The sequence below is a fragment of the Pelodiscus sinensis genome, chromosome 6 (assembly GCF_052426305.1).
Source record: "Pelodiscus sinensis isolate ZL-2025 chromosome 6, ASM5242630v1, whole genome shotgun sequence".
Classification (NCBI taxonomy): domain Eukaryota; kingdom Metazoa; phylum Chordata; order Testudines; family Trionychidae; genus Pelodiscus; species Pelodiscus sinensis.
This window is the reverse complement of record NC_143057.1, coordinates 5,856,359-5,884,354: the sequence shown is the minus strand read 5'-3', so window position 1 is coordinate 5,884,354 and position 27,996 is coordinate 5,856,359. Positions and strand designations below refer to the sequence as shown.

At 45.8% G+C, this 27,996-nt stretch overlaps 2 protein-coding genes across 5 annotated transcripts in view; one reads left to right on the top strand and one right to left on the bottom strand.

The window, feature by feature from the left end:
- The window catches only part of ABCA1 (ATP binding cassette subfamily A member 1), a 121,683-nt gene extending 103,510 nt beyond the window's left edge, over positions 1 to 18,173 (top strand). For 2 of the 3 annotated variants that reach the window (XM_075931352.2, XM_075931353.2), the window contains exons 35-50: positions 76 to 150; positions 847 to 1,016; positions 1,733 to 1,910; positions 2,561 to 2,676; positions 2,773 to 2,917; positions 3,682 to 3,805; positions 4,462 to 4,591; positions 5,434 to 5,554; positions 6,155 to 6,217; positions 6,692 to 6,798; positions 8,504 to 8,645; positions 9,412 to 9,546; positions 10,378 to 10,481; positions 10,681 to 10,773; positions 10,973 to 11,216; positions 13,019 to 16,117. In XM_075931352.2, coding sequence (XP_075787467.2) covers positions 76 to 150; positions 847 to 1,016; positions 1,733 to 1,910; positions 2,561 to 2,676; positions 2,773 to 2,917; positions 3,682 to 3,805; positions 4,462 to 4,591; positions 5,434 to 5,554; positions 6,155 to 6,217; positions 6,692 to 6,798; positions 8,504 to 8,645; positions 9,412 to 9,546; positions 10,378 to 10,481; positions 10,681 to 10,773; positions 10,973 to 11,216; positions 13,019 to 13,159 — 2,088 coding nt within the window. In that variant the 3' untranslated portion in view covers positions 13,160 to 16,117. Of the gene's footprint in view, positions 1 to 75; positions 151 to 846; positions 1,017 to 1,732; positions 1,911 to 2,560; positions 2,677 to 2,772; positions 2,918 to 3,681; positions 3,806 to 4,461; positions 4,592 to 5,433; positions 5,555 to 6,154; positions 6,218 to 6,691; positions 6,799 to 8,503; positions 8,646 to 9,411; positions 9,547 to 10,377; positions 10,482 to 10,680; positions 10,774 to 10,972; positions 11,217 to 13,018; positions 16,118 to 17,172 lie in introns of those variants that run through there. The other variant, XR_012904577.2, reaches the window with a different exon arrangement.
- Positions 17,488 to 27,996, bottom strand: NIPSNAP3A (nipsnap homolog 3A). Of its 2 annotated transcripts, none has more exons than XM_075931354.2 (6): positions 27,802 to 27,996; positions 24,653 to 24,860; positions 21,182 to 21,343; positions 20,257 to 20,406; positions 18,526 to 18,612; positions 17,488 to 18,423 (listed from the first exon to the last, which is right to left on the bottom strand). In XM_075931354.2, exons 1-6 carry the CDS (start codon positions 27,859 to 27,861, stop codon positions 18,347 to 18,349), a joined length of 744 nt encoding a protein of 247 aa, XP_075787469.1. In that variant the 5' UTR covers positions 27,862 to 27,996; the 3' UTR covers positions 17,488 to 18,346. The 2 variants fall into 2 exon arrangements, with proteins under 2 accessions (XP_075787469.1, XP_006111149.3); XM_006111087.4 differs by lacking the exon at positions 27,802 to 27,996 and adding an exon at positions 27,286 to 27,374.

Here is a 27,996-nt window from a genome sequence, read left to right as displayed (position 1 = left end):
AACCCCGTAAGTAAGGTGTCCGCTGCACTGTGCTGTGAGGAATGAAACAAATGTGCTGTTGGGTGCTGTTCACAGGGGAGCTCCGGAGACCAGTTTCTTAACAGCCTGGAAAGCTTCATGAAAGGGATGGACACGAAAAACAACGTGAAGGTAAATCCGACCTGCCTACTGCTGGGCCTCATAGTTACAGCAAGGGCCTTGCCTGGTAAACCAGCGACTGGCACGCCACAGGTGTTCGGAGCAGCGGGCTCTGTGCCGGAATCGTTTGCCCACAGCGCCCGCCCTGTGTAGGAGATTCCAGGAGAGAGTGGCCTCTTAGAGCCCCGTCCAAAGTCTGTGCATGCCAGTGGGTGTTGAATCAGGGGCTTGGAAATGAGGAGACTGTGGCATGGACCTGCTGCCAGCCAAGAGCCCTGGATTGTGCTTCCCCAGTGTACCTGGGGCATATGCCTCCATTCACATGGGTTTAGGGATCCATGAACATCCGTCTCTGAGGGGTACCCACGTTTGTCTATAACTTTAAAAACGAGTAGTTCTGCGGTATCTTAGAGACTAACTAAACAAGCACACACCCACGAAAGCTCATGATACTATTTATATATGTTGTATATTTTTATATATTTTTGCGAGCTCATGATGCTATTGATATATTTTGCAGATTTTGTATATATTTTTGTGAGTCTCTAAGGTGCCACAGGACTGCTCATTGTTTTTATGACCATCCCAGTTTCCTCATGTGAACCAAAGTGATGCTATATGCTGCCCTTGTCAGATTGGACACGAGGTAACCTGGGGAGCAGTAGGCATGGCCAGCAGCCCTTCTGATGCTGGTGCATTGCTTTTCAGGTGTGGTTCAATAACAAAGGCTGGCATGCCATTGGCGCCTTCCTGAACGTGATGAACAATGCCATCCTCCGGGCCAGCCTTCCGGACGGCGAGAATTCCAGCGCCTACGGGATCACCGCGTTCAACCACCCGCTCAACCTCACCAAGCAGCAGCTCTCCGAGGTTGCCTTGTACGTCCTAGTAGGAATGCGATCTGCAGCTTGCTGGAGATGGGGCAGAGGGAGGGAATGAGGAATGGAACGGAGGGGAGAAGAAAGTACTTTGCAATGGAGGAAGCTGCAAGAAATGGGTGTTGGGGAGATGGGGCAGATAAATAAAAAACGGAGGGTAGCTTGGTGATTCAAAAGCCAGCAGGCCAGAGCCAGGCTGGCTCAACATGGCCCATGGTAGCCACCAGCTAAAGATTTGGCCAGGGATTTTGCAGAGCTCCAGGCTGAGCTCTCCAAAGCCACCTCTGGGAGTTGCGTCTCCAGTTCCCATTACATGAAAGAGACTTGGGTGTCTAAATCCCCTAAGCCGCCATGCACATCTCAGCCGCTGACTCTCCAATGGCATTACACTGAAGCTTAATGCTAGAAAAATACTGGGCTTAGTCCCTTGCTCCAGGGCTGGGCTTTGTCCCTTGCTATTGGGTAGAATAAGGCTCATACACTTTCCTTTGTGGCTAGACATGTGTGGAAGCCCTCTCGTCATTCACCGGCCCTGATGATGCCCTCGTAGTGCACACTCTTGTCACGGAGCTCGACAGGAGGCCACGTTCTACCACCCGTATTCCCACTGTGTAGAGAGGGTACAGAATTGGTTCTAGTGCTGATGTGCGTCGGCCCCGTAGGGAGAGAGACTCGGATCTCACAGTTTCTTGTCGCTCCGATTTCCCTTTGCCCAGGATGACCACGTCGGTGGACGTCTTAGTCTCCATCTGTGTGATCTTCGCCATGTCCTTCGTCCCAGCCAGCTTTGTGGTCTTCTTGATCCAGGAGCGGGTCAGCAAGGCCAAGCACCTACAGTTCATCAGCGGTGTGAAGCCTGTGATCTACTGGCTGGCTAACTTTGTCTGGGACATGGTAAGGTTGCCTCCCGGGAGCTGCGTGTTACAGCGGATCTAATACGCCCACCACTGCAAAACAACAGCCAGCTTGTTCCCGTTGAGCCCTGGCGTGGTGCAGAGCCTCCGAGGGCTCCCTGGGATGAACTGTGTGCCCTCTCCTACCTGCCCTAAAGGGATGCATGCGAGGCATGTTCCGGTGCCTGAGAGTTTGGACAGGCTGCTCCACCCATTGGACTGTCCTGCCAGTGCAGCATTTCCCTCCCTGCACAGCTGACCAGCCCTGGTCTAAGCTGGTGCAGTTACAGGGAGGGAGAACCCTGCTTTCAGGGGTATTGACAGACAGTTAGATAGTGCTAGAGATTCCACAGCTGGGACTCAGCAGTCCCGGGTTTGACTCCCAGCTCTGCAGCTAGCTGGCCTGTTCCGGGTCCGTGGGCAAGTCGTGTCCCATTTCCCTTCCCACCTTTACTTTGTTCGCACTTCAGGGCAGGACTGTCCCTTTGTGCATATCCAGAGGCCTGCAATGTGCTATTTTATGGTCTGAGCAGATGGCCTATTTTTCAGTTCTCTTTCCATATTGTTACCTTGTCTCCCTCCATTTAGAGCAGTAAGATGCTTCAGATTTTCTTTTGCAAGTAACCTGGAGCCATTTCTTCCTCCTTCCAGTGCAACTACGTCGTTCCAGCCACCTTGGTCATCATCATCTTCATCTGCTTCCAGCAGAAGTCCTATGTGTCCTCTTCCAACCTGCCTGCGCTGGCCCTCCTTCTCCTCCTCTACGGGTAAGGCTGCATCTTTCTCTCGAGGAGTCCCGCGAGGCCCTGGCGGCTCGTGTGCTGTGATTAAGTATGTTTCCACTGTGTCCTCCTGCTCCCTAGGTGGTCCATAACACCGCTCATGTACCCAGCTTCCTTTGTGTTCAAGATCCCCAGCACGGCCTACGTGGTGCTGACCAGCGTCAACCTCTTCATTGGCATCAACGGCAGTGTGGCCACTTTCGTTCTCGAGCTCTTCACCAACAACGTATGTTCCCAGGGACACCTTGCGCGCCACCCCACTGCTACTGCTCCGCACTGTTCTGTATCTCCTGGCGATCAGGGGAGAGATAGGGAAGGTGACGTCAGGCAGACAGTCTAGGGAATGGGGAAGCAAGGCGGCATGTGGCCCAGAATCCCCCAGATCAGCAAGGTACATAAGCATGCATCACTGTAAACGTGAGTAGTCCCTTTGACTTCAGCAGCACCTCTCAGGTGTCTGGCTGAAAAGGGGCTAAAAACTCACCCCCTGTTTCTGATTGATAGTTCAAGGAAAAGAGGTGAGTCTGGTAGGTACTGAGCGCTGTGCTGAGAAGCTCAGAGCTGCGTTCCCTCGAGGTGGGATAAGAACACCAGTGCCTGCCTCTGGAGAGCTGGTAGCTGGGGGAACGGGGAATCCCACCTCTGTTTGGCATTAGTGCAGCTGGTGGCAATCTGGACTGTCGTGGGCACAGAGACACTGCATGGCGACCCCTGCCCTGTTGGTTCACCTCAAGCATATTGTCCGAAGCTTGGGCTCCAAGCCCGCTGGGCTGTTTTTGCGGTGATGGTACAAGCAGTGCCGTGGGGTATGTGGGCACCTTTATGCCCACTCCCAGATTTGTCGGTCTCACCTGGGCTGGGAGAGGTGGTGGCTGGGAAGGGAAGTCACAGGATGGGTCGCACTCAGCGAGTCAGATCTCCTGGCTTTTTGTTCCCTGCCCGGAGAAGCTGCTCACGTGGCTGACTTAGGCTTGGCTTTTGTTCTGTTAGAAGCTGAACAACATCAACGACATCCTAAAGTCGGTGTTCCTCATCTTCCCCCACTTCTGCCTGGGGCGGGGACTGATCGACATGGTGAAGAATCAGGCAATGGCCGACGCTTTGGAAAGGTTTGGTAAGTGAAACTGAGCCAGGGAGGTGCTGAGTGCCTTCTGCTCCCCATGAAACCACCAGGAACTGAGGGCATGTGCCTCACAGGGTTGGGGCCCAGCTGTTTGTAGTGCAAACCGCACAGAGGCCTGAGCCTGTAGATAACCCGTCTGGTTCCTTATGGGTCTAGAGAAGGAAAGGCTCTCGGCTGGTAGGGAGCTTAAGTTTATTAGGGAGTCAGCTGATTTTTAAAAAATACAAAGACTTAGTTACATGAAATGCAGCCTCAAATTGAGAGGAAGGCCGGGTGTAACCTCATTCTACCCTGGCACAGATTTCAGTGTGCCCATGGGCAAGTCGCTTCATCTCTCTGTGATTCGTTTCCCCTCTGTAATTTGGGGATCATGCATCCTTTCACTGTCTATTTAGAGCGTAAGCTCTTCAAGCTATAACTATGTGAAGCATCTTGCACAATGAATGTGTGAGCATCACTATAGTAAGCATACGATGTGCACATGCAGAAATTGGGTCACCACGCGATCTTACTGTCTGTGTCCTCTCTTTCCCCTTAATGTCACCCTCTCAGTGCATCTTGTCTAAAACGAATCTGTAAGCTCTTCCGGGCTGGGTCTCTCTGGCCGCTGTGCAAAGCCGACTGTGTGCTTTGGCTTTTCTGAACAGGTGAGAACCGTTTTGTGTCCCCTCTCTCCTGGGACCTGGTGGGACGGAACCTCTTTGCCATGGCTGTGGAAGGCGTCGTCTTCTTCCTGATCACAGTGCTCATCCAGTACAGGTTCTTCATCAAACCGAGGTGAGCTCGCTCTGCACCCTGCAGCAATGTTGTGGGCTGATGGGGAAAGACACACAGAAGCCTTTGGTCCGCTCTTGGCGGTGACATACAGAACAATAGGATAGGAGCCTGCAAGCCCAGTCAGACTGCAAAAGACCCATGCTACAATGTGGACAATCAGCAAGATCAAATCATTGTGTTAATGCTGATGGTTGTGCAGCTAGCCATTGTGTGGCCTCACTGTCAACTCAGTGGGAGATTACTGGGCAGCCAGGCCCTATATGTCATTTCCCAGCTACCTGACTGGCAGCAGCGATGGGCCCAAAGGGTGCCTCCCTAGCCCAGTTTGGAAATTCCAGATCAAACCCATCTCCCTGCGTGCCCCAAGCCAATCAGACCAGCCTGAGATGCAGTGAGAGGTGCTCCAAGAAAGCACCTTACGGTCCGTTGCAAGACTCTGAACGTGAGCCACCATTAGCTAGTGTGAAATCAGTTTTGCTTGGAGGATGCTATGTGAACACCTCGATAAGCATTGGCCCAGGAGCCTGCAGGAGACCGAAGGAGTCAGGGGCCTGGATTGAGCAGCGAGGCTTTGAGAGACTCTCTGACACCAAACCGATCAGCATTCGCCGTGATGTGTGCAGGGTCAGGCCTTGCTCTGAGGCCCCCGAGGGACAGAAGCCACTTGCTCGCCTTTCATATAGGGCTGAATTGCAAACACAGAGGGGCTTCCCCTTGTGCCTTCTGTTTGGATGCTGAGCCAAGATCAGCACCACTTTCTGCCCTTGTTTCTCATGCATTCCCCGGGGGTGCTTGCCTTTCTCCTCTTCCTTTTCACATGGTGACTTGTTCCACCTTGGCAGGCCCGTCAGTGCCAAACTGCCTCCTGTGAATGATGAGGACGAGGACGTGACCAGGGAGAGGCAGAGAATAATTAGCGGCGGCGGGCAGAGCGACATCCTAGAAATCAAAGAGCTGACGAAGGTGAGTGCACTGCTTGTGCTGCCCTAGGTAGGTCGGGGCTGGGACAGTCTGCCACCTACCACTCCCACCCAGCTTACCCCCGCATCGATCCAGTGCCCAGGGCAGTCGATGAGAAGACTTCCCCTTGATTTCAGTGGATTTTGAGTCCGGCCCCAGATCTATTCTATTCAGAGGCTGAAAATGCAATTGACTTCCATCAGGGGAGAGGTGAATGCCAGCAGTGCGTCTGCATCCAGACACACCTGCCTCGCACGTCTGGGGCACGCTCTGGTGCATTACAGTGTCTTCCCCAATCAGACACAGAGCCAGACCCTTCTTTGAAATCAACAGGATGAATCACCAGTCGAGGTTCTGTGCCCATGTGAGGACCCCAAAGCCAGCTCCCCAAATACCCCCAGGAGCATGGCTAATATGATTTGATGCCGTGGTGAAAAGCCCAATTCTGTCCCACTGAAGTCCAATGAGAGTGAGCCATCAAGTCCAGGGGGGTCAGCATGGGAGCCTCAAGGATGTCTTGGAGAATATGTGGGGCTCAGCTGCTCTCTTTGCCCCCCCTCCTAGGTTTGTACGTTCTCATTCATTTGTATTTCTTGGTTTCAGATTTACAGAATGAAGAGGAAACCAGCTGTTGACCGGATCTGTGTTGGAATCCCTCCCGGGGAGGTAGGGTCCCATTTGTCATGCAGACCTGTGTTTGATCTCACTTTGCAGCTTAGGAGCAGTGGAAAGCAGCAAGTAGAGGAAGAGGTTTCCATTGTAGGGAAGGGGAGACATGGCCTTGTGCTTACGACAGTGCTCTGGACTCTGGGTGTGAACTTGGACAAATACTTTGGGTCCCTTCTAAATGGCTTGAGTTGGAAGTCCAAATTCAGAAACACCCTACGAAAATACTGCATGACATGGAAAAGCAACTGTCAGAATGGGGGCTCTCTGGGACCGTCTGTCTCACTGGTTCCTCATCAAGTTTGCTCAAGTTTATACATGAAAAATGGGGTTTTCCTAATTGTTTAGAGCCTCGCCCTCCCCCTAAGAGTCCAGGGACTTCTCGCCTCATGTCACTGTCAGTTCTGAAAGATTCTACAGGCCAGGTGATGCCATCAGATACACATGGGCTCATCTGCTCTTTAATGTTTTCAGTGCTTTGGACTCCTGGGAGTGAATGGTGCTGGCAAGTCATCAACTTTCAAGATGCTAACTGGAGACACCGACGTGACCGGAGGAGAAGCTTTTCTAAAGAGCAACAGGTGAGACGACGACACAACAACTGTTCCTTTTGTTTTACACAAAAGAAAGTCCTCTGCTTCTCACTCCTTCCTGGATGCTCAATTTCCCTGGCAGCTGTAACTCCACTGACTTTGCTAGACTAGCCCCTCCTTGCACCAGGGCTAAACCTCTCTGCATTTTCTTGATAAAGGCCCTAGTGTTACCCTAAGTCAGGGGCAGCCAACCCACAGCTCTCGAGCCACGTGCGGCTCTTTGATTAAAGATATGCAGCTCCTGCTGGTTCTGAGCCGCGTGCCTGGACTGCTCACGGCCAGCCGCTCGGTGCACGCACCCCACGCAACCAGGACCCAGGCATTAGGTTAGAGCGGGGTAGGGGGGTGCCTGACTCTGGGGGAGGAGAGAGGGGGATTGGGTTAGAGTGGGAGGCTGAGAATGCCTGGCTCTGGGGGAAGAATGGAACATTGGGTTAGAGCAGGGGGGTGGGGAGGGAAGGGGTGGTGGAGTGTCTCAAGTACCTTAAACTCAAAGTCTTCATGGATGCAGAATAAGGCAGCCAACAGAGATGTCATATTTCAATTCCGTGGGGGGGGGGGGAATCAGCATGAATCTGGTTTACACTGTGTTTCTTTAAAGAAAATTCAAAGGCTATTGTTTGCCAGGCTGAAGCAATTACTCTGAGATATGAGTCTCTCCCTTCTTGTTTTTGAACCTCTCGTTTGCAGTCTGAGACAGACCTGCATTTTTAGAACTATAAAATATTATGGCATTAATATAAAAAGGCCATAATCTTCATAAGAAAAAAATGAGGAAACCATAGCAGAGATCAACAAGCTGGAGTGAAATAGGCGCTTCAAATTAGGCTAATTTTCTTCTCAGTTCAGTTTAATTTTAAAAAACTCACAGGATGTAATAGGGCAGTAGTGTTAAATTTAAAATACATGGTGGGGATGCTTTTTTTTTAATGTGAGAATATTACTGTATTTTTAAAGGGTTTTATTTTAATGTGATGTTTGTTCCCTGCCAAATTCTCTGAAGATGTATGGACTGGCCCTAAACTTTTTATGTGACCAGAGACTTTTTTATTGTTTTTTGTTCAAAATGTCCTGTGATGTTATTTTTATCACTGCATTTGATGTACTATATCTATCGATCTCTCTTTCTATGGATAGATATATACAAATAAATATATAATACATGGCTCTTTGCACTCTGTCCACCGCTAGTTTGGCTCTTTGTCTCTAATTGGTTGGCCACCCCTGCCCCAAGTCGCTTTTGAAAGCGGGGCTCAGGGCTTGTCCACCCGGCAAGTTCTGGCGCAGAAGGCTATGGTGTGAAACTCCAGCACATCAGCTTGCTGCACAGAAACATCCCCAATGAAGGTTACTGCAGCGCAGTGAAGTCCCAGATAGGCAGGGCATACTGCTGTCACTCCAAGGCTTTCATTGTGCTGCAGCAGGACATCTCGGACATCACTGTAGCAAGCTGGTGCACTGTAGAGTGGCACCATGGCTACTTGCCACAGTAACTTGTGATGGACGCATGTTCACAGGCCTTGAAATAACTTAGGCATTGTTGAAAACAGTACCCATAACGATTAACAGTCAGATTTTAAAAGAAATTAAAACTGGTTTGGGGAGCTAGCTGCTGTGGACTGGTCCTACACCATCCCTGAAATGCCAGCGGGTGTTGCACAACCCTCACGATGGCTTTTTTCTCACTTTACAGTATCTTGTCTAACATCCAAGGAGTCCATCAGAACATGGGCTATTGCCCTCAGTTTGATGCCATTAATGAGCTGCTGACCGGGAGGGAGCATCTGGAGTTCTACGCACTTTTACGAGGTGTTCCGGAGAGAGAAGTCTGCAAGGTACCCAAAGCAGAAAAGCATCCACTCTGACTGAACTGGTTACCCGTTTTGGCTGGCATGCATGCCGCTTCCTGCTTTAGCGAAGCATAGCAAAATGGTCAGCTGCTGTATTTCTTCAGTACTGTACAAGCTTGCTGCTTGCTCACTCCTATCTAGGACAGCTCTGTCCTGCTCAGAGCAGCTGATACTACAAATACACCTGGGTTTCAAGTTAGTTAAACCCTTCCTGGGCTTTTCCTACTGGTCACTATTACTCCTAGACTGGCCTGTTGCCTTAGGGAATGCTTATGTAGGGACAAATGGCGGAGTCCTTATTCCTGTGGCTGATTATTTATTCCAAGGAACAGTCCCATTAAGTTCAACTTAAGGGCTTCCCAGTCTGGCTATTTGGTATTTTATAGGGACTACACCATCATCAGTCGGATGCTGATGTTTTGGAGCAGTCAGTCAGGCCGTTGGTACTGTTTGTCTCCACTCATGCCCTCTCTGTTGTTGATTTCTCACACTGTCCATAACGTGCACCATCTACATCCCAAACGCAGTAGACTAGAGAGTGCTGGTTTAGAAATACTAACCAATGGGCCATAGCTGTGACAGTAACTACAAGCACCTTGAGGAATCTTGGAACATTTCCTGTGAGCCTACAATGAATATGCTGTATAATTGGTTCTATTTGTAGTAATATTTTTGTTGTTTCCCAAAGACTCCTTACCTTCTCATGCATTAATATCGATTCAGAAGATCATGGGGTCCTCTCTTCCTGTAGGTTGGCGACTGGGGGATTCGGAAACTGGGACTTGTGAAATACGGAGAAAAATATGCTGGAAACTACAGTGGAGGAAACAGGCGCAAGCTCTCCACTGCTATTGCCTTGATTGGGGGCCCTCCAGTGCTGTTCTTAGTGAGTTCACAACTGTTCACACATTGACATTTTTTTCCACTAAATAATAGATCTCTGTTCCCGTTGAAGTCCATTGAAAAAATGGAGTTCTTAGCAATGAAGTATACATTCAAATACATAACAAATCATTGGTGTGTGTAAAGGCCCAACTTATATGTGCAAATGATGTAGTTGCATGTGCAAATACCAGGCCAAATATGGCATGAACTTCAGGCCTCTTATTTTTGGAAAGTTGTTCCAGAGAGTTGTTTCCAATTACTTTGGCAATGACCATCTAGATTTGGATACTAAGAATAACGAACAATAGCCTCTAACTTTGTAAGAGTACTGTGCATAGACAGATGATCAGATCCTGCCCTGTATGTGTGAAGAGTTTGAGAAAAGCTTATATAAGAAAGCAATGGTTATATATTTCCTAATGTGATTTACTGAAAGACAGCTACTAGACTCCATCGTATGTGAAAACTGAAGAAAAGCTACACATCCTGTTGAAACTGGAGTTCATTGATATTTTTCCATTGCTGAAATTTTTTAAAATATTCTGTAACTAGAGGGAAAAATTGACAACTCTCTCAAAATTTGTTCCCTCGATGTCTTCCAACAGTAGAGCCGATCAAATCTGACTAAGTTAAAATGTTAGGGAAAAATAATATTTTAAATTTTGAAAGAAAGGAGAAAAGTGTCTGTGAAACTTTTTCGTGTTCTTTTAAACTTTTCCCGACAAAATTCTTTGGATGGGTCTGGTTTTCGCTATTTGGTTACACTAGGTCATACACAATGGCAAAATTTAGAAGCATGTGAGTAACATAGTTCATTAAACGTAATTTGCAGGATGAGCCAACCACGGGAATGGATCCCAAAGCCCGCCGCTTCTTGTGGAACTGTGCTCTGAGCATCATCAAGGAGGGGAGATCGGTAGTGCTTACATCTCACAGGTGTGTAGGGCTCATTACAGTTGTGTGGATGCTGCATTGTATTTCTCTCTCTGATTCAATTGGGGAGGATTTTGAAATCTAAACATTCAGCTCAACTGCTTCATTTCTGTAAAGGCCCCCTTGGGCGTGCATGGGGGAGAGGATCTCAGGAGATGCAGGCTTTTTGCAGGGTTACATGTTGTTTCATTTCCCCCCCTAGCATGGAAGAATGTGAAGCCCTGTGTACTCGAATGGCAATCATGGTCAATGGGAGGTTCAGGTGTCTTGGCAGCGTCCAGCATCTGAAGAACAGGTGAGCGCTTTCAGTTTGCTCAGGCCACAGCACTGGCACATTTTTAGAGCTGGGGCATTGACGTCCTTTGTCTCCTTCTCCAGTTCTTATTGCTGCTTTCTTGTTGCTGTATCCGCTATAGGAAGTGGCTGTGTATTTTACCTGACACCCCTTTGTCAAAACAACCTGCTTAAGCTCCTGTGCTTGCTGTCGTTTGCAGGTTTGGAGATGGCTATACGATAGTGGTGCGAATAGCGGGCGCAAACCCCAACCTGAAGCCCGTGCAGGAATTCTTTGGGCTTGCCTTTCCTGGCAGCGTCCTGAAGGAGAAGCATCGGAACATGCTTCAGTACCAGCTCCCGTCCTCGCCATCCTCACTGGCTAGGATATTTAGCATCCTCTCCCAGAACAAAAAAAGACTCCACATAGAAGACTACTCCGTTTCTCAAACTACACTTGACCAAGTAAGTGTCCAGAGCTCTGAGAGCCAAATTCTCTCCTTTCTTAGCTGGGAAATCCTGAATGACTCCACTGGACTTACTCCAAGGCTACGTCTAGACTACATCCCTTTTTCGTAAAAGGGATGTAAATTAGACATATCGCAATTGCTAATGAAGCAGGGATTTAAATCTCTCCCGCTTCATTAGCATAAAAATGGCTGCCGCTTTTTTCCGGCTCGGAGCTTTGCCGGAAAAAAGCACCAGTCCAGACGCAGATCTTTCGGAAAATAAAGCCTTTTCCGAAAGATCCTTTATCCCTTATTTTAAGAGGGATAAGGGATCTTTCGGAAAAAGCTTTATTTTCCAAAAGATCCGGGTCTAGACTGGCAATTTGTTCCAGCAAAGCTCCGAGCTGAAAAAAAGCGGCAGCCATTTTTATTCTAATGAAGCGGGGGGGGATGTTAAATCCCCGCTTCATTTGCAATTGCAATACGTCTAATTTGCATCCTTTTTACGAAAAAGGGATGCAGTCTAGACACAGCCCAAATGTAACTGAGAGCAGAGCTCAGCCATTTGTCTTCAGCTGAGTATTTCCTGCTTGGAGATTGTAACAAGTCAGTGAATTACACCTTTGTGGGAAGGCAAATGGGATACTTATGCAGGGACTGATGGAGAGAGCACTCAGGAAACCTGGGTTCTGTTCCCAACTCTGCCACTTGCTTGCACAAGTCACTTCGTTTCTCTCTGCCTCAGTTTCTTTGTCTGTATGGGGCTAATGCTACTGAACTTTTGTGCAAAACTTTTGAGATCTACTAATGAAAAGGGCTACAGAGGAGTCATCATTATCATAATTGGCTTAACCCGCTGCATCTTTTTTCTCCCTATTCTGAACCAAACGGGCAGGCTAAATGTGACTTAAAAGCTAAAAGAAATACAACTAAGGGAGGAAATAGAATATTGCAATTGTACAGACATTAGGATGCATGCTCTCTTTCCTGTGTGACTGGGTAAACTCAAAAACCCTCTCTGTATGTTTGCTTGTAAAATGGGATATTCAGAATGGCTGCTTATCGTGCAATAGTCTTGTAAGGTGAAATTCATGTTTATAAAACGCTTAGAAATCCTCAGATGAACGTACCATAGTAGTGGAAGGGATATAGCATGGCACAAACATGTGGTGTTTAGAAACGCATGGTACATAGCACTGTAAAAAAAATACCTGGCACCTTCCTGGAGACTTCAAAGAGTTTATAATCTGGCACTATGCACTACAGCCATAGGAAAAAGTGTGGAGCTACTGTTCCACTAAAAGGTCTTGGGGATGCTTGACACAGAGGTCCCACTCTGGGGTCAGTCGAAGAGTGAAAGACAGAGAGCTCAGAAGCCAAAGGGTGATATGATGCAGAAGGAGGTAGGATGGAATGAGGGGTGGGAGCAGGAATAAGTTGATCCATAGACTGTTGAGCTCGATGCAGTAACCAGCAAAGCCAGTGCAATGGAAGTGGGCGGCAGGGGGGGCGCTGGCTGAGCCCAAACAGCTGGAAAGACAATGAGGCCTTTGGACAGTGATGCTTACTGTGAGGCAGATTTACGATTTTTCCACCTGGGCATTTCTTCTGTACCTATTGGAATTGACAAGAACTAGATAGTGGACTTAACCCTACTGCCATTAAAGCCAGCAGGAAGGATTTGTCATTAATTTCAATAAGGGCAGAATTGAATCCAGCATAAACAAGCAGTTCCAGAAAAGGCCAGTTTATGGATGAAAACATCCTGGCCTCAGCAGAACCCCTCATGACTCAAGACGTGACTCTTTTCTCTTGTAGGTATTTGTAAACTTTGCCAAGGACCAAAGTGACGATGACCACACAAAGGACATGTCATTGCACAAAAACCAGACTGTTGTGGACATTGCCATCCTTACTTCTTTTCTGCGAGACGAGAAGGCAAAAGAAAGTTGCGTGTGAGCTACCTGAGGCAAGGATGTGGTGTTCAGCCGAAGGACGAGACAGCGCACCTTCTTTTGCATGGAATGGAATAGTCCCAAAGGGGAAAGCTAGAGGATACAGAGGGAAAGACGTAAACTGGACACTCTACTGATAACCATTCAATGCAATGCAATTCAATGCAATGAAAACAAAATTCCATTATGGAGGCAGTGCCTCTTGGAGTCGTTGCCTTGTTGTACTGTTCTTAAGTGAATGACTTGAATGTAGTTCATTACAGTATAACTCTGTGAAACGGTCATATGAAACCCACGGGATACTGTGGGCTTTCAGCCATACTGTATTTTGTTCCGACAGTATATTTTTCCTAGGGGTGCAACAATCGTTCATTGAAGAATCATGGCCAGTGATTATTTATTGATATTTTAAATGTGTGCACGTTTGTACTCTTAAATTTTTTTCATAGCGGGAGTGGGATTTCCCTGGTGCTACATCCATTGCTGGCAATGAATGCACCGAAACAGTCAGTGCCAACTAGTTACCAAAAGGCAGTGTCATGGGAGGGCGGAGGGGAGGGACTCACCTGGCCAGCTATTCTGTAAAAGCCTTTTTAGACTGGTGGAGGTCAATTGGTAAAAACCGTAAACCACGAAGCATACAGGCTATAGATGGCATCCACAGATTTGATGGCCTGTCTCCTCATCTGCTGCTGTGGTGACAATGTGCATAGTTGTGAACCTTGCAATTGCATGGACCTGTGCCACTAGCTTTGTGACCAATCACTTGCTCCCTAACTAGCCCATTGTGTAGTTCAATGCTTGACTGCTCCTCTTGAGGTACCACAGTAAGGGCCACTTGGAAGGCTGCACGAAGACCTAGCAGAGAGCAGTGGATGAGAAGCAAAACGAATGATCAGACCGCAGCAGCTTACTCATTGGTTTGATATGCTGCTGCCACCAAGAGTAAATGATAAAATACAAGACAAGTCATCCTGCGATGCAGCATCACTCTTGAACTCCAGTTTGGCAGCAGAAAGGTAACCACCGTCTGAAATTCGTTATTGCTTAGCTCAAATGTGGTGTAATTTGTGGCGTTGTCACCTAAACTCAAAACCTGAAGAGATGTAGATTGCTTTTCCAACAGTATTATTTATATGTCTTTAAATAGGCAGCCTAATTAGGGTTTGAAACTGCTTTGAGTAGGCTTTTTTAGCCATAGCGTAGTTTATTACATTATGCCTGCATTGTCATGCTCTATTTTCAGTGATAATTTTGTTATAGGCATATCTGTGCAAATTCTACATTGTGTTCTAGCAAGTACCACGATCCCGGCTTCAGCTATGAAAGTTCACCTGAAGCTCTCCTATATGGCAACTGAGAGAGAGTTAGATTAATGTAATGTGGTTTCAATTATTAATTGAACCCTAACTGCAGAATATATGTTCGTTCATGTGGGAAACCACGTCATTCAAGTTCCCCTGGGACAAGCAGGCACGTAAGCCCCAATGCCACAGTAACAGCAATTGGTAATCTGAATTTCAAAACTTTACAAGAAAAAATATTTAGGATGGTGAGAACTACTGACACCCACTCTGGTCTGGCTCTGCCCCGGGAGCACACCCGCACTGTGTTCCTCGGGCTGGTGCTTCTACACGGACACCCAACAATGTCCGGAGGCATTTTATTGCAGGCTTAACTCTAGCCACCTAAGCAACCCTAGTGACTTCAACAGGGCTGCTCAGGCATAGTGTCCCTGACTGAACTTGAGCCTCTAGAAGTTGTTTATTGCCTTTTGATGCTCCCCAGCATGACCTGATATTTATTTGTTGGTAAATGCCCTCTAGTCTTATGCTAATAAATTTGGAAAGTGCCATGGACTTTATCGTTTTAGCAGCATTGGGCAATGTGATTATTATAGTTCCAGGCATCATTGGTAGCACTGATTAATAAAATGCCAAATTGAATGAAACACTTAACCCTTTGCACAGTCTACCAGTCCTCACTGTATTCCTGTTGGGATAAAGCAAACTAATCTACAGCTCTGCTGAAGTGCCTTTAACATGCTGTATTAATAATTTAATCTGCAGAATATTGTCATAGCAGGGAAAAGACAGAGGGGATTGCATATTATTTCTTAAAGCATATTTTCTATTGTATTTATAGGAACTCAGATTCCCCACAGCATCCTCACAGATTGATTAATATAAATTAAAAATATACATTATATCTACAGAAGCAGAGCTGTTATAAATATTGGGCCCAATCCTGCAGCTGTAATGTGTATGATACCAAGGGCTGTAGGATCAAGGCTATGATACAATTTTTCAATGTCAATGAAACACACTGAACATTTAGTACCTCTGAAAACATCACAAGTGGCACTAATTCACAATCTCAACTGACAGACTAAAGCTATAGACTCAATCCTTCAATGCACAAAACTATCAGTCAGATTAATAGGAATATGGGGTGTACATGTTTGATACCCTCCCTCCTTGTTAGGGGTTTATTTTAACCTCATATAGATAGTTGCAGTTTTTTGAGGTATGATTTCATTTGCAGTAGATAGTGTACTCACAATGTGCTCATTTCTCCTAAATCTGCCAAAGAAAAAAGCCTTGAAGATTTCTAATGCACAATCTGTCTTCTGTGATAAAAAGTTACAGTAACTGTTGAAGGTAACAGAAATATTTCACAACTCTTCAGGCCCTAACTCCTTATTTTTTTTAATCTATATCAAATCAAGAATGTGCCGTACAGTTCTCATATACTGTTCTTTCACTTATTGAAATGATTTCAAACTACTTTTTCTGCCCTTGTAGCTAGGTGTCAGGCAAAATTATCCAAGTGCCATACCTGTTACAGTTGTGAACCACTGATAACAGAACTGCATTTAGGGCATTTATGTATTTGAAACAATGTTGCCACTTACTGTATGCTATTAAATTGTTGCATCCCTTTTTTTAGTATATTTGTATTTTAGTAAAGACTAGACATGTTTTTCCCATGATAAAGTGCTTCTCCTCCCCTTCCTGATGCGCTCCCTTTCCCCCTCCCCTCCCGTACAGCTGGTCCTTCATTCCAAGCACTTCATGCTATCTGTAATGGGATCTATTTTTGCACTGGAATATCTATTAACTTTGCAAAATAGAGAGATTTCACAACAAAACTAAGTTAAATCCTTCAATGAACATTGTCATTAAAAACAAATTTATATTTATCTATATATAGATACAGATATATATAAATTTGATAATACCTGTTTGTAAAGTATTAGGCATTTTAATTGCCTTGTATTAAGTCAAAAATAAAGCTGTAAGAGCACTGTTCATCTACAAAATGTTGCTGTTATGCATTTACTAGTTAGAGCTGTGCTATTAACCGGTGACACACAGAAGGACCTTGCCTATAATTGGTTTGTGATGTAAGCTTCCACACATGAAGTGAAAAACTTTTTTGCACCTTTACTAAACAGGTTTATTTAATGAAAACAATATTAAGGTAAGTTTTAGATTTGCAGCCTAGTACAATAGAGGGTAAACCTCAGTGTCCTGTGCCACCAAATAAGTGATTATTAACACCTTCTCCTGATTAAGGTTAGGGATGCTCAAATTGATACTAGCAGTCCAATAAATCAGATTCAAATGTGAAGACCTAATCCAGTACTTAGATTTTTTTTTTTTAAAGATCGGAGGAACTGACCTCTGAAGAATTCGGTCTCTACTGGGCCTAACTTTGGTCCTATCATCCTGAGGATAGTGCACGTGTCCATGGTGCTGCAATGTACAGCTAAGGGGAATATTAAAGTTGGCAACTTCAATCATGGCCTATCTACACTGCATACACTTGCCCAAGGGATGCAACTTGAGTAAAGACAATGTTTTCCCCATTGATTTCCTGATTTTAAAACCAGGCTTTAGTTGTAAGTCTTTATACACAAATTGAGATATTCAGCATATAAAGTAACTGAATTAACATCTTGCTGGTAATGCTGAGGGAAATGCTTTGTAAACTAAACCACAATTTCATGTTTAGTCCCAGACAGATGAAGATTGTGAAGAGGAACATGCATCTACATACTCAGTGACTCCCTCCAGCAAGTTAAGGAGCAAGGCTGCTGAAGCCAACATAGAGAGCCTTCAGGATGCTGTTTTTATAGAGGTACTATAACCTCTTGGAAAAATGAGGTGTCCTATTGCACCTTAAAGTCTAACAGCTTTATTTGGGCATAAGGTTAGTGTTTAAGGTGCCACAGGACTCCTCATAGTTTTTGCAGAGAGGGGTAGCCATGTTATCCTGTGAGACTGATAACCTTTTGGTTGAAAGAAACTCAAGTAATATGGCTGTATATAAGATGCAGAACACTAATCAAAGTTTTTATTTGGATTTAAACTTTTACAGTCTGACAAAGCTTTTTCCAAAAGAGTAGGCACGTGTACTTTAGTAGGCCAGTTAATCTGATATACAATCCATAAAGAAACTTTCAGAATTAATCAGTTCATCCATAATCAATTTCAGCACAACAAACAAGTATTTGCATGAAGAAGTGATCGTCTCACTTCCTGTTTGCTCAGTCATAATTGAATAGAGGGACTCGCAATAAAAGTTAAATTCATTGCAATAAAGTCATTGAAATAAAAAAAGATACTCCTGATACTTAAGCTGAGTTCTCTCTATCTTCACCTATTTTACTGTGCATATTCCAACCTCATTGCAACCTTACAGAATAATAAAGCCAAGCAAACACACTGTGAGGTGTACAGTCAGCATGCAAAACCTAGGTCAGGGTTCCTGGTTCTTAGAGCAACAAGTAGTAACAGGGAAGTTGTGACCTTCTGAGGAGGTAGCAAAGCACATTATACAGATAACAGCTCTCTGATTGTCCTTGCACAGGCACAGCTGTGAACTCTGGAAAGGCCTTTTTGTACCAGTTGCATCTTCAAGAAGCAATAAACTGAGAAGTTTATGGCTAATCAGAAGCATTTGCAGAGTTCACGGCATAGTGGGCAGGCCCTGAATTCTTATGGTGGCATGGAGTGCAAAGGACTAGGGCTAAGATTGAGCCTGTGGGTTCAGGTTTCATCCACATACTTGTAAACTGAAGGGTATTTGGCTAAGTTATATTGCTATTGAGACCCATACGACAGTCCAGATAAAAATGCTGTAAGAAAGTTATGTGTTGTCCGCCATTACACCAGTTGGTAGAAAACTATTTCAATGGTGAACAGGACAAAGGAATCAGGAGCATATTTTTCTGGGACTCCAGGAATCTAACACTCTCCCGCACTGAAATGAAATACATAGAATTAGTTAATACAAGACTGCATTCTTAATTAACTGTCTTCTGAATTTTCAGTAGGCATGCTGAAAAGACACAGCCTTGCTTACCAGCTGCTACCACCCTGGCGTCCTCGTGAGCATAATGTCTCCCTGCTGCACGACTGTCAGGGTTTTCATTCCACCAAAGCACATGAACTTCGAAAACATGAGCAAAACAAACAAGAGTGAGACCATAGCTAAATTAGGGTATGAAATATCCCACATGCCCTTTGCTCTGTTCTCCAACCCTCTATGCAGAAGCAGCAAGTCATCAAACAAGTACATTACAAGACATTCTTCTGCAGAGATTTTCCTTAGGCTGATTTTTAATTAGGGATGTAAGCGACTAGCCGAGTAATAAGAATATGCTTATCGAGTAGTCGAGTCTCTACTCGACTAACTGCTCCCCACCCCTTGCAGCTGATAGAGGCAGCGAGAGAGGGAGCAGGAGTCATTGCTGGGGTGAGCCAGCTTAAAAGCCGGTTCCCCCCAGCACTGTCTCCATGGAGAGGCAGAGGCGCAGCAGGGGACGGGGCACAAGCCAGGAATCAGCATCCCGGCTCATGCCCGCTCCCAGACGCTGCACCTCTGCCTTTAAAATGTAGTTTATTTAGGGTATATTTTAAATGTAGTACATTTTAAAAGCAGAGGCGCAACATCTGGGACTGGGTGTGAGCCAGCACCTCTGCCTTTTAAATGTAGTAAGAACCGGGTGGGAATTCCATCAACTACTCCATTAGTTGATTAAACACAATTGAGCATCCCTATTTTTAACATTGCGTTTTCTAACTTTTAAGACACAACTCTACTTTCAGCAAACTGTCTGTAGACCTCCCCGGTCAACTTGAATTCAGGGAGAGTTTACATGATTCAAGGGCAGAAGAAACAGTGGCGCTCAGTGGGTAGGCAGTTGTGTGTGCGCGCCCTTACAGTGATATCAGAACTAGTGCCAAGATGCTGCGCCTTTTCCCCTGGCAAAAAGGAGTAAAATTTGGCTGTACTTGGGGGGCGAATCATCCATAAGCAAGTATGAACCAATTTATTTGGAAATGTAAATCCTTTCAAGGATTTCAGAGCTTGCTTATCGGCATGATCTGTATTTTGATGTTTCAATTCCACAAAGAACTAGTGCTAGCACTGGCTCCTAGTGTCCTTACAGCAGCGACAGGCAACCAAGAATAGTGAGTGGGTCATACGTCATATCAGTGGGTAATAACAACCTGTGGCCCACTGTGCTTCCACCTGTGGCCCTGCAGGCTGTCGCCCTCCCCCACGCACCTCTCACTCACAGGGGCACCAAAGCCCTGTCCTTCGTATTCACAGCCTTCTAGCTCTGGGAGGAAGGGGAAGGAGCAGGAATGGAGCATAAATCAGGCAATTCATGGTGCTCCGACAGCATTAGGAGGGAGGAGGAAGTGCAGGGCTCTGGTGCCCTGATGCAAGAGAGGCATATGGGGAAGATGGGCAGACGGGGTTTGTGGGCTGCAGGTGGAAACCCAGTGGGCCACATGCAGCCCATGGGCCACTGGTTGCCCACCACCACCTTACAGTTAGACAAGCACACCATTACCACAATAACAGTATTCAGTGCGAGCAGCATGGATGCTAAATGTGGGAAATGTATGCTGACCAAAATAAGACACCATCGTTTGAAATTAGCTAAAGCCATGCAAGATACAAAATGCAGCCTCAGAAGTGCAGTTACATTAATCAGGAGTCTGATACTCCCATGAGTATTGCTGATTTGCACCTTTAACCCTCTATGACCATGACCATGCTGGAAACTGACTAGTGTTGTACCTCTGTTAAGTAATCCGTATTCTGTGTGGAAAACACCAATCAGCTTCGTGTAGCCTGTATTGAGATGAGCACTGATTGCAGCTCTGAACGACTGGCCCCACAGAACTGGCCCACCAGGTTTCATCTGAAAAGTAACCATCTCGTACACCCCTGATGGGGAAGGAATACAGCAGTACAAACCATGAAACATCAAATTAATCACCTGAGTCAAGGTCCTAAAATCTCACAGGCCATGCTCACATATATTGTGATTCAGTTAAAGCAGTAACTTCTATCTTTTTGGGGTTAGTAGACCAAACCAAACAGTCCCAATATTCATCGTGTCACATAGGAATATGGGATTTGGGGCACAGAAATTAAAACAATTAAGAGTTCACTAAATGACCCTGCACATAGATGGTGCCGTTTCAAAGATAAAGAGAAGCACAGCCATTTCAAGTGATCATCAGACTCTTTTCTCCAGAATCTATGAACGCAATCTACTTACCAGGGCAGCATTAGCCTGGCTAGAGACTGAAGCCATGTCTGCACTTACTCCAGTGCTGTGGAGATCGATCCCCTAGGGGTCTAGTTAGTGGGTCTATGCATTCCCATACATTGAGGGGAAAGCAAGTTACAAGAAAAATACTCAATGCAATTGCTGAAGGGTGAACAGATTGCTCATCCTAACTGTTCATCCAGTTTATTCCCAACCGAACTGCACAAGCTACCAATTCATGCAAATGTAGTATGCACACACCCACACCCACACACGCATGAACACCTCTATGCTAACCTCCTACCCTGACCTACAGGTTCCTGTAAAAGAAAGCAACTGTTGAGCTCTTCCCTAGCCTGTCACATAACATTTGGTTAAAACATTCAGCTGTTTCTTACTGAATCCACACAAATAGCTTTCATCAACACAAAAAAAGATAAAGCTCACCCCCTTCCTTTGAAGGCTTCCCAATCTCACACCAAGGTACCAAGTAAACAATTTCATTTTTCTGTTTTTTCAACAAGGGAAGAACTGGAGAGATGAATTTTTCTTGCCATTCTTTATCATTGGCTACTGCTTTCCGGACTTCTGCTCTCTGAGCAAAATTATCTACCAAAAAGGAAAGATGTTAAAAGTCTATATTCAGTTCTATATTGTCTCAAGATCATCTTATCTGAAAAAGTGGGTTTTGCCCATGAAAGCTCATGATAGCATATATTTTTGTTAGTCTCTAAGGTGCTAAACATTTTTATATTCAGTTCTGTCAGGTTCTATTTCCATTCATGTCACAATGGATTTATTTAAAATAAATTTGCTAGTAGAAGACAGAAAAGCTATTCAAAAGTTAAGTCATTTGGGAGTCTGGAATTTAACATAAGAACAATTTAATTCTCTTCAGAAATATCCTCTTTTGCCCTCAAAGTTAATATAATCATTTTGAGAACAAACTGATTTTTTTCAAGCAAAATTCACATAAAAGGATTCTGCTTGAAAAAGGATTTTTAACAAAAGCTGATGCTCACAATCACTCTTAGTATCTAGAATTAGGCATGATGTCCCTCCTTGTTTTGTACCAACAGCCAAATAGCTAGTTGAAAATATATTCAAGAGAGACTGAGACATGGAAAAAATAAGTAATTGTTTTGCCTTTTCCTTGAAAATATTTACTTTAGTTTTCTCATTTTAGATTGAAGATTTTGCTCAGATGAGAACTAGGATTTAAAAAGGTATAGACAGATGCACACACAAAATTTTCAATAATTTAAGACGACAGTCATACAAACGAAGACTAATGAGAAATACCAGTACCTTGATATAAATACAGGGAACAATTAAGCAAATTAATTTTAACTAACAAAAAAGATGTAAAAAGAAAACTGATTGCATCTGAAAAAGACAGAATGATATGTAGCTGCACTTGGAACATGGTTAGAGAACAAATCAAGCAAGGAAAATAAAACAAAACACAAGCTTTATCTCAATTTTCCCTAATACAATAAATTACTCAGTGATTTCCTCATTAAAAAATTAAGGAATTAACCAAGAAAAAGAGAAGCAGTTGAATAGACAAAGGAATTTGAGAAATTAAAAAAAGATTTGATTATTAAGTCTTAATTCAAAATATTTTGATGTACAGATACTGGATCTATCAGTGAAGAGCAGGGGAAGGTTATTCTATACAGCTGCTCAGAACAACAATGGTTTTATCAGTGCAGACAGGTGATCTCAAAGAATAGACTGGGGAAATAAAAAAAAAAAATACTAATGCCCCAGAGTAGAAATAAATCCTAATCTACCATCCAATACCTGAAGGTAAGCATATAGATCTTCACAAAACTGCTATGACTTCACTGGAGCTCTATGTTAGTGCAAGGGTCCATCCACTTAATTATTTTTTCAGGTCTGGAGCTTTATTTGGTCCTCCAGTATGAAAGTGGCTCCAAGCACACGACAAGACTGATTAAACATGAGGGCTATATCTATACTGGCAGTTTCTTGCGCAAGAACAGCCGTTCTTGTGCAAAAACTTGCCTGCTTTTTACACTGCACGCACGTTCTTGCGCAAGTAAGTTTACAGTCTAGCGTTGTAAAACAGGGCTTCTTCCGGAAGAGTTATTCCTCTCCCCACGAGAAATAAGCCCTCTTACACAAGAGCTCTTCCACAAGAGGCCAGTGTAGACAGGCAACATGAATTACTTGCGCAAGAAGCCCCTATGGTTAAAATGGCCATCAGAGCTTTCTTGCGCAAGAGAGCATCCACACTGCCATGGATGCTCTTGCACAAAAGCACATGCCAGTATAGACGTGCCCTTGTGGAAGACTTTTTGTGCAAGAACTCTTCCGCAAAACAGTTCTTGCACAAGAAGCTGCCAGTGTTGACATAGCGTATGGCCGTGGTCCCCAACACGGTGCCCGCGGGCGCCATGGCGCCCGCGGGGGCATTTGTCTGCGCCCGCCAAGTGCTCAGGGCTGGCCTGGCCCCGGGCACATGGCACATGCGCGGAGCCGGCCCCGCGCGTGTGGCGCACGGTGAGCGCCAGCCCCGGGGGCGCCGCGGATTGACCCCCAGCGGCGCATGGGGAAGGGGAGGGGAGAGGAGGGGGAGAGAGCACCAGCGCTGGCCCCGGGCGCGCGGCGCTTGGGGGGGAGGGGGGAGAAAGCGCCGGCCCCGGGTGCGTGGCGCTTGAGGGGAGAGCGCCGGCCCCGGGAATGTGGCTATGGGGGGGCCCCGCCCCCCGGGTACCCGGCAGGCGAACAGCCACGCCCCCTGGCGCCCGGCAACCCCAAATGGTTGGGGACCACTGGCCTATGGGTACACCTACACAACAGAGGAAGATTAAAGCTGCCGCTGTTGATCTTCCAGGGTTTGAATTAGCAGGTCTAGTTAAGACAGCTAATGCAAACTGATAGGGGTGCTTCAATCAATGCTGGTAACCTTGCTTTCATGAGGAGTAAGGGAAGTTGAAAGGAGAGTGTGCTCCTTTCTACTTCCTGCAGTGTAGACGGCGCCAAAAGCCAAGTTAAGCTACTTCAACTTCAGCTATGCAATTAACGTAGCAATTAATTTGACTTTGTCCTATAGTGTAGACAGACCCTGTCTGAGCAAGAAAGGAGAGAGGGGAGTCTAAAATATTGGACAGGCCGGTTCAGAACAACTATTCATACATGGACTTTACCCTGAAAACTCAATCCTGCTTCCACTGAAATAAATTTTAAAAACTCTCACTGACTTCCCTTCAATAGCACAGGATCAGGCCCTAAATGTGAGTGGATACTGCAGTGAAGATTCTCAATTGCAATTTCTTCATTGACTATTTGAGAATATTCTGCATTTGACAACATCCTGTAAGACTGTCTAGGATAAAGATGTCAAAAATGCTGTATCTTAATTCTGCAAGTAAAGCAGGATCTCAAAGTTACACACACCAGAGGTACAAACCAGCCAACCATACACCTCATTTGGAACTAGAAGTATGCAATCAGGCAGCAACAAAGACAAAACAAAGCAAACCTGTACAGCACAGTATTGTGTTAAATGTAATCTACTAAGAAAATAAAAGGAAAGTTTTAAAAAGATAAGGAAACTGTTTCTGTGTTTGGTTTACTTAAATTAAGATGGTTAAAAGAAGCATTTTTCATCTGCATAGTAAAGTTTCAAAGCTGTATTAAGTCAATGTTCAGTAGTAAACTTTTGAAAGAATAACTATAATGTTTTGTTCAGAGTTACAAACATCCTTTATTTGAGGTATTCAAAACTCTAAGGTTCTACTGTCTTTGTTTTCAGTAGTTAGTGTAGGAGTTAAATTTATTTGTTTATTTATAAATAAACAAATAATTTTTTTTAAGCTTTAAGAGCCCAAAAGAAACATCCTGTTTCACATGACACATAAGAGCAATATGAAGTGAAGATGCACATACCAAACTTCCAAATATGGATGGCTTTATTCATGCCCCCAAACTCCACAGTCCAGAATCCAAACATCTCTGAATGAGCTGCACGAAGGTGGATATGTTTATTCACCAATTCCACAAACTCCTTCATCTTTGATGGCTTAACATCATAGGTACGAATTTCATAAAATGTGCCATCATTTTGCCGGGGCCCTGTAGCAAAAGATGCATGGACCTGAATGGAGAATATTAAAAAAAAAAAAAAAAGTTAAAGTTACTAATGGGGTCATAAAAATCTGCCGCTTCATTCTAGATTTCAGTGCATCTCATTTCTAGACAGAAACTGGTAGCAATGCTTTTAATTTAGCCTGCCTAACACTTTCCATTCTAAAGGAGTCCTGCCATCTTTTGAGCAGCTGTCATCTCCAATGTTTGCAGCAGGCCTTTAATACTTAGCAAGGGACAGTCCTCGTCCACTAAAGCACTCTTTGTCCCATGAGATTCTGATCAGGTTGTACTGAGTTATTAATTGTTAAAAATCAGTATTTCCCTTCTCTCATTTCCTTTCTTCAGGAAGATTTTGACAGCAAGTCAAAATGACTAAACAGAAGGAATCGAGGCCAAGCTGGTGTTACTACCAAAACAAGAGCAGAACCAACACATAATGAACTGTGAACATTCGACAGCTTCCTCAGCAGCTCCAACAGACCCAGCCCATGACTGCAGTCACCTATCTACCCAACAAAAGAACATACTGGCTCAAACCAAACGCCCATCTAGCCCAGTGTCTATTTTCCAACTGTGGCCAGTGCCAGATGCTTCAAAGGGAATGAACAGAACAGGGCATTTATTGAGGGATCCATCCCCTATCATCTAGTAGTCACAGCTTCTGACAATCAGAGCTTTAGGGACACCCAGAGTACGAGCATCTTGGCTAGTGGTCATTGATGGATCTATCCTCCTTTAACTTATCTTTTACAACCCAGTTATAGTTTTAGTTTCACAACATCCCCTGGCAACAAATTCTACAAAATAAAAGTGTGCTGTGTGATGAAAAACTTAAGTATTCCCCTTGCAGGAACCTGTGTTATGCAAATTCCTTAAAGTGCATTATAAATGGCATAGATCACCATTTAAATGACTTTTGGGGCATCCTAACTTTAACCTTGATAGAGAAATCCCTGGCTTCCTTCAAGGTTCATTGTTTCTTAATGTAAGAAAGCTGTCACACAAATTTTAAACCTGCATATATTATGAGTAACCACAATTGTTCAATGTGTTATTATTTACCCACTCAATGTCAAGCTTCAAAAGGACAAAAAAAGATTCAGAGAACTGTACAAGCAAATAGTGAATCAGTGTCAAGGTTAGTTTCTGCTCTTGATAACCTTCATGAGTGCATGTTCAGAGGTTGCTCTGAAACGTATTTCAAGCATTAAAGTGTATATAATTGACTTTCTATAGGGCACAATCATTGTTGCTTCAGCTTTCTCCTTTCCAAAGGAAACTGCACCACACCCCTGGAAGACTCCAAGGCCTCATCTCCATAACAAAATGTGACTGTCTGAGAACATGATTATGAACAGTCTGATGACATTATGTTAACCCCAGTTCATTGTGGCTTACATTGACCTCTAAGTCATGGTTAGCAATGTGTCATCCAATTCAAATGATCGGTCTTCTTTACACACCATACATTTTGCAATGTAGACAAGCCCTAAAAAACACCAGTGAGTACAGCACCCTCCTGGATCTGCTTCTCTGTGCATAAGACAGTGGTTGAGAGTTTCCAATTAAATAACAATGTCTTCCCAGGCAGTCACTGCATTGCTACAACCTGATGTTGCAATCTCCTGTTACAATAACGTATCAAGTAGTGTTCCCTGTAAGCTGAGATTCCAGTGCTGTCCAGCTGATAAGCAGAAGACCCAGCTATGTTTGTGTTTCTCCCAGTGGTGCACATTCACACTACAGATGTAAATAGGTAACCGATTACTCGGTAAGCATCACACTGACTGAGTGAGGCTTACCAGTAACCTGTTAACCAGCATCTGGCGTGGCTGAAGCAGATCCACACCTGCGGTACAGTGGGGCCTGCCCTGCTGGAATAGCCCTCCACCTGTGGTGTGGCAGATCCTTCCCAACGCAGCCACAGCAGCCCCTGTCCGCAGTGCAGTGCAGTGCAGCAGGAGCAGCCACGGACCAGCATTGCAATGTGGGTGCTGTCTGGCCCCAGCTCACAATGCAGGCAAAGAGTCACTTCAGCCACCCACCGTGCTGCACCACAGGTGGGAGACTACTCCAGTGGCTCCCCACCAGTGGCACATGACAGCTGGTTAACCGGTTAACATTTTCAATGGGATTTTACATCCCCAATTCACACATGCCTCGGGGCACAAACCAAAATATATCCTGCCCACAGTATAGCAGGGGAAGTCGCCGCTAGCACCTCGCCACCCCTGTGGAGTAATCAGTAAGAATTCACGTAGTTATTCGACTATGCAATTATCCGCTATCTAACATCCCTACTCCAGTGTGAAGGAGTAAACCCCAGACTGTTGTTGCCACTCGCTGTGTTCAATTCTGAGCTGGCTTTTAGATGGTTTAGTACCAAAAGACCAAGAGTCTATGTAGGGACTCAGCTAGAAGTGAAAACGCACCTGGCACATGTCAGTTCCAGCAGGGAAAGGGTAATAACCCCTTCTGCATGCTCCCAGACAGACAGGCGGCGCCCTGCAGCGGGCTGGCCGCATGGGTCACTAAGGAGCAGGACAGCGACGCCTGGTCAGTCGCCCGGGGCAGCAGCACTGACACCTCCCTGCTGCCAGCTGCCCCCCCTTGCCCATGCCCCCCAGCACCCCACTGCCTGACCCCCCCACCCTGTTCATGCCCCTCCCCCTTACAGCCCCTCCCCCACCCTGTCCATGCCCCTCCCCCTACAGCCCCTCCCCCCCCTGCCCCTCCCCCCACCATGTCCATGCCCCTCCCCCTACAGCCCCTCCCCCACCATGTCCATGCCCCTCCCCCTACAGCCCCTCCCCCACCATGTCCATGCGCCTTCCCCCTCCCCATATGGCCTCGACCCGCCCCATAACTCCTGGCCCCGCCCCCACCACTTGGCCCCGCCCCCTACGTCCTCCCCCCCCCGCCCCGGCCCGGCCCGGCCCGGCCGTTACCTGTCGGCAGGCCCCGGCCCCGCGCGCGCCCCGCAGGAGCAGGGCGCGCAGGCCCAGCATGGCGGCGCGTGAGGCGCGCGAGCACAGGCGCCGGGCGGCCGCTCCCCGCGGAGCGCGAGGACACTCGGGAGTCGGCGGTTGCCCGCGACCTGCAGCTCCCCTTCCCCGCCCCCTGCGGCTCGGCCCCGCCCCAGC

Coding starts and splice junctions, on each gene's coding strand:
- NIPSNAP3A (XM_075931354.2), bottom strand. CDS start 27,861: ATGCTGGGCCTGCGCGCCCTGCTCCTGCGGGGCGCGCGCGGGGCCGGG. Junction 24,861..27,801: donor GGGCCGGGGCCTGCCGACAG/GTAACGGCCGGG, acceptor TTCTCCATTCAG/GTCCATGCATCTTTTGCTAC. Junction 21,344..24,652: donor CATCCATATTTGGAAGTTTG/GTATGTGCATCT, acceptor CCTTTTTGGTAG/ATAATTTTGCTCAGAGAGCA.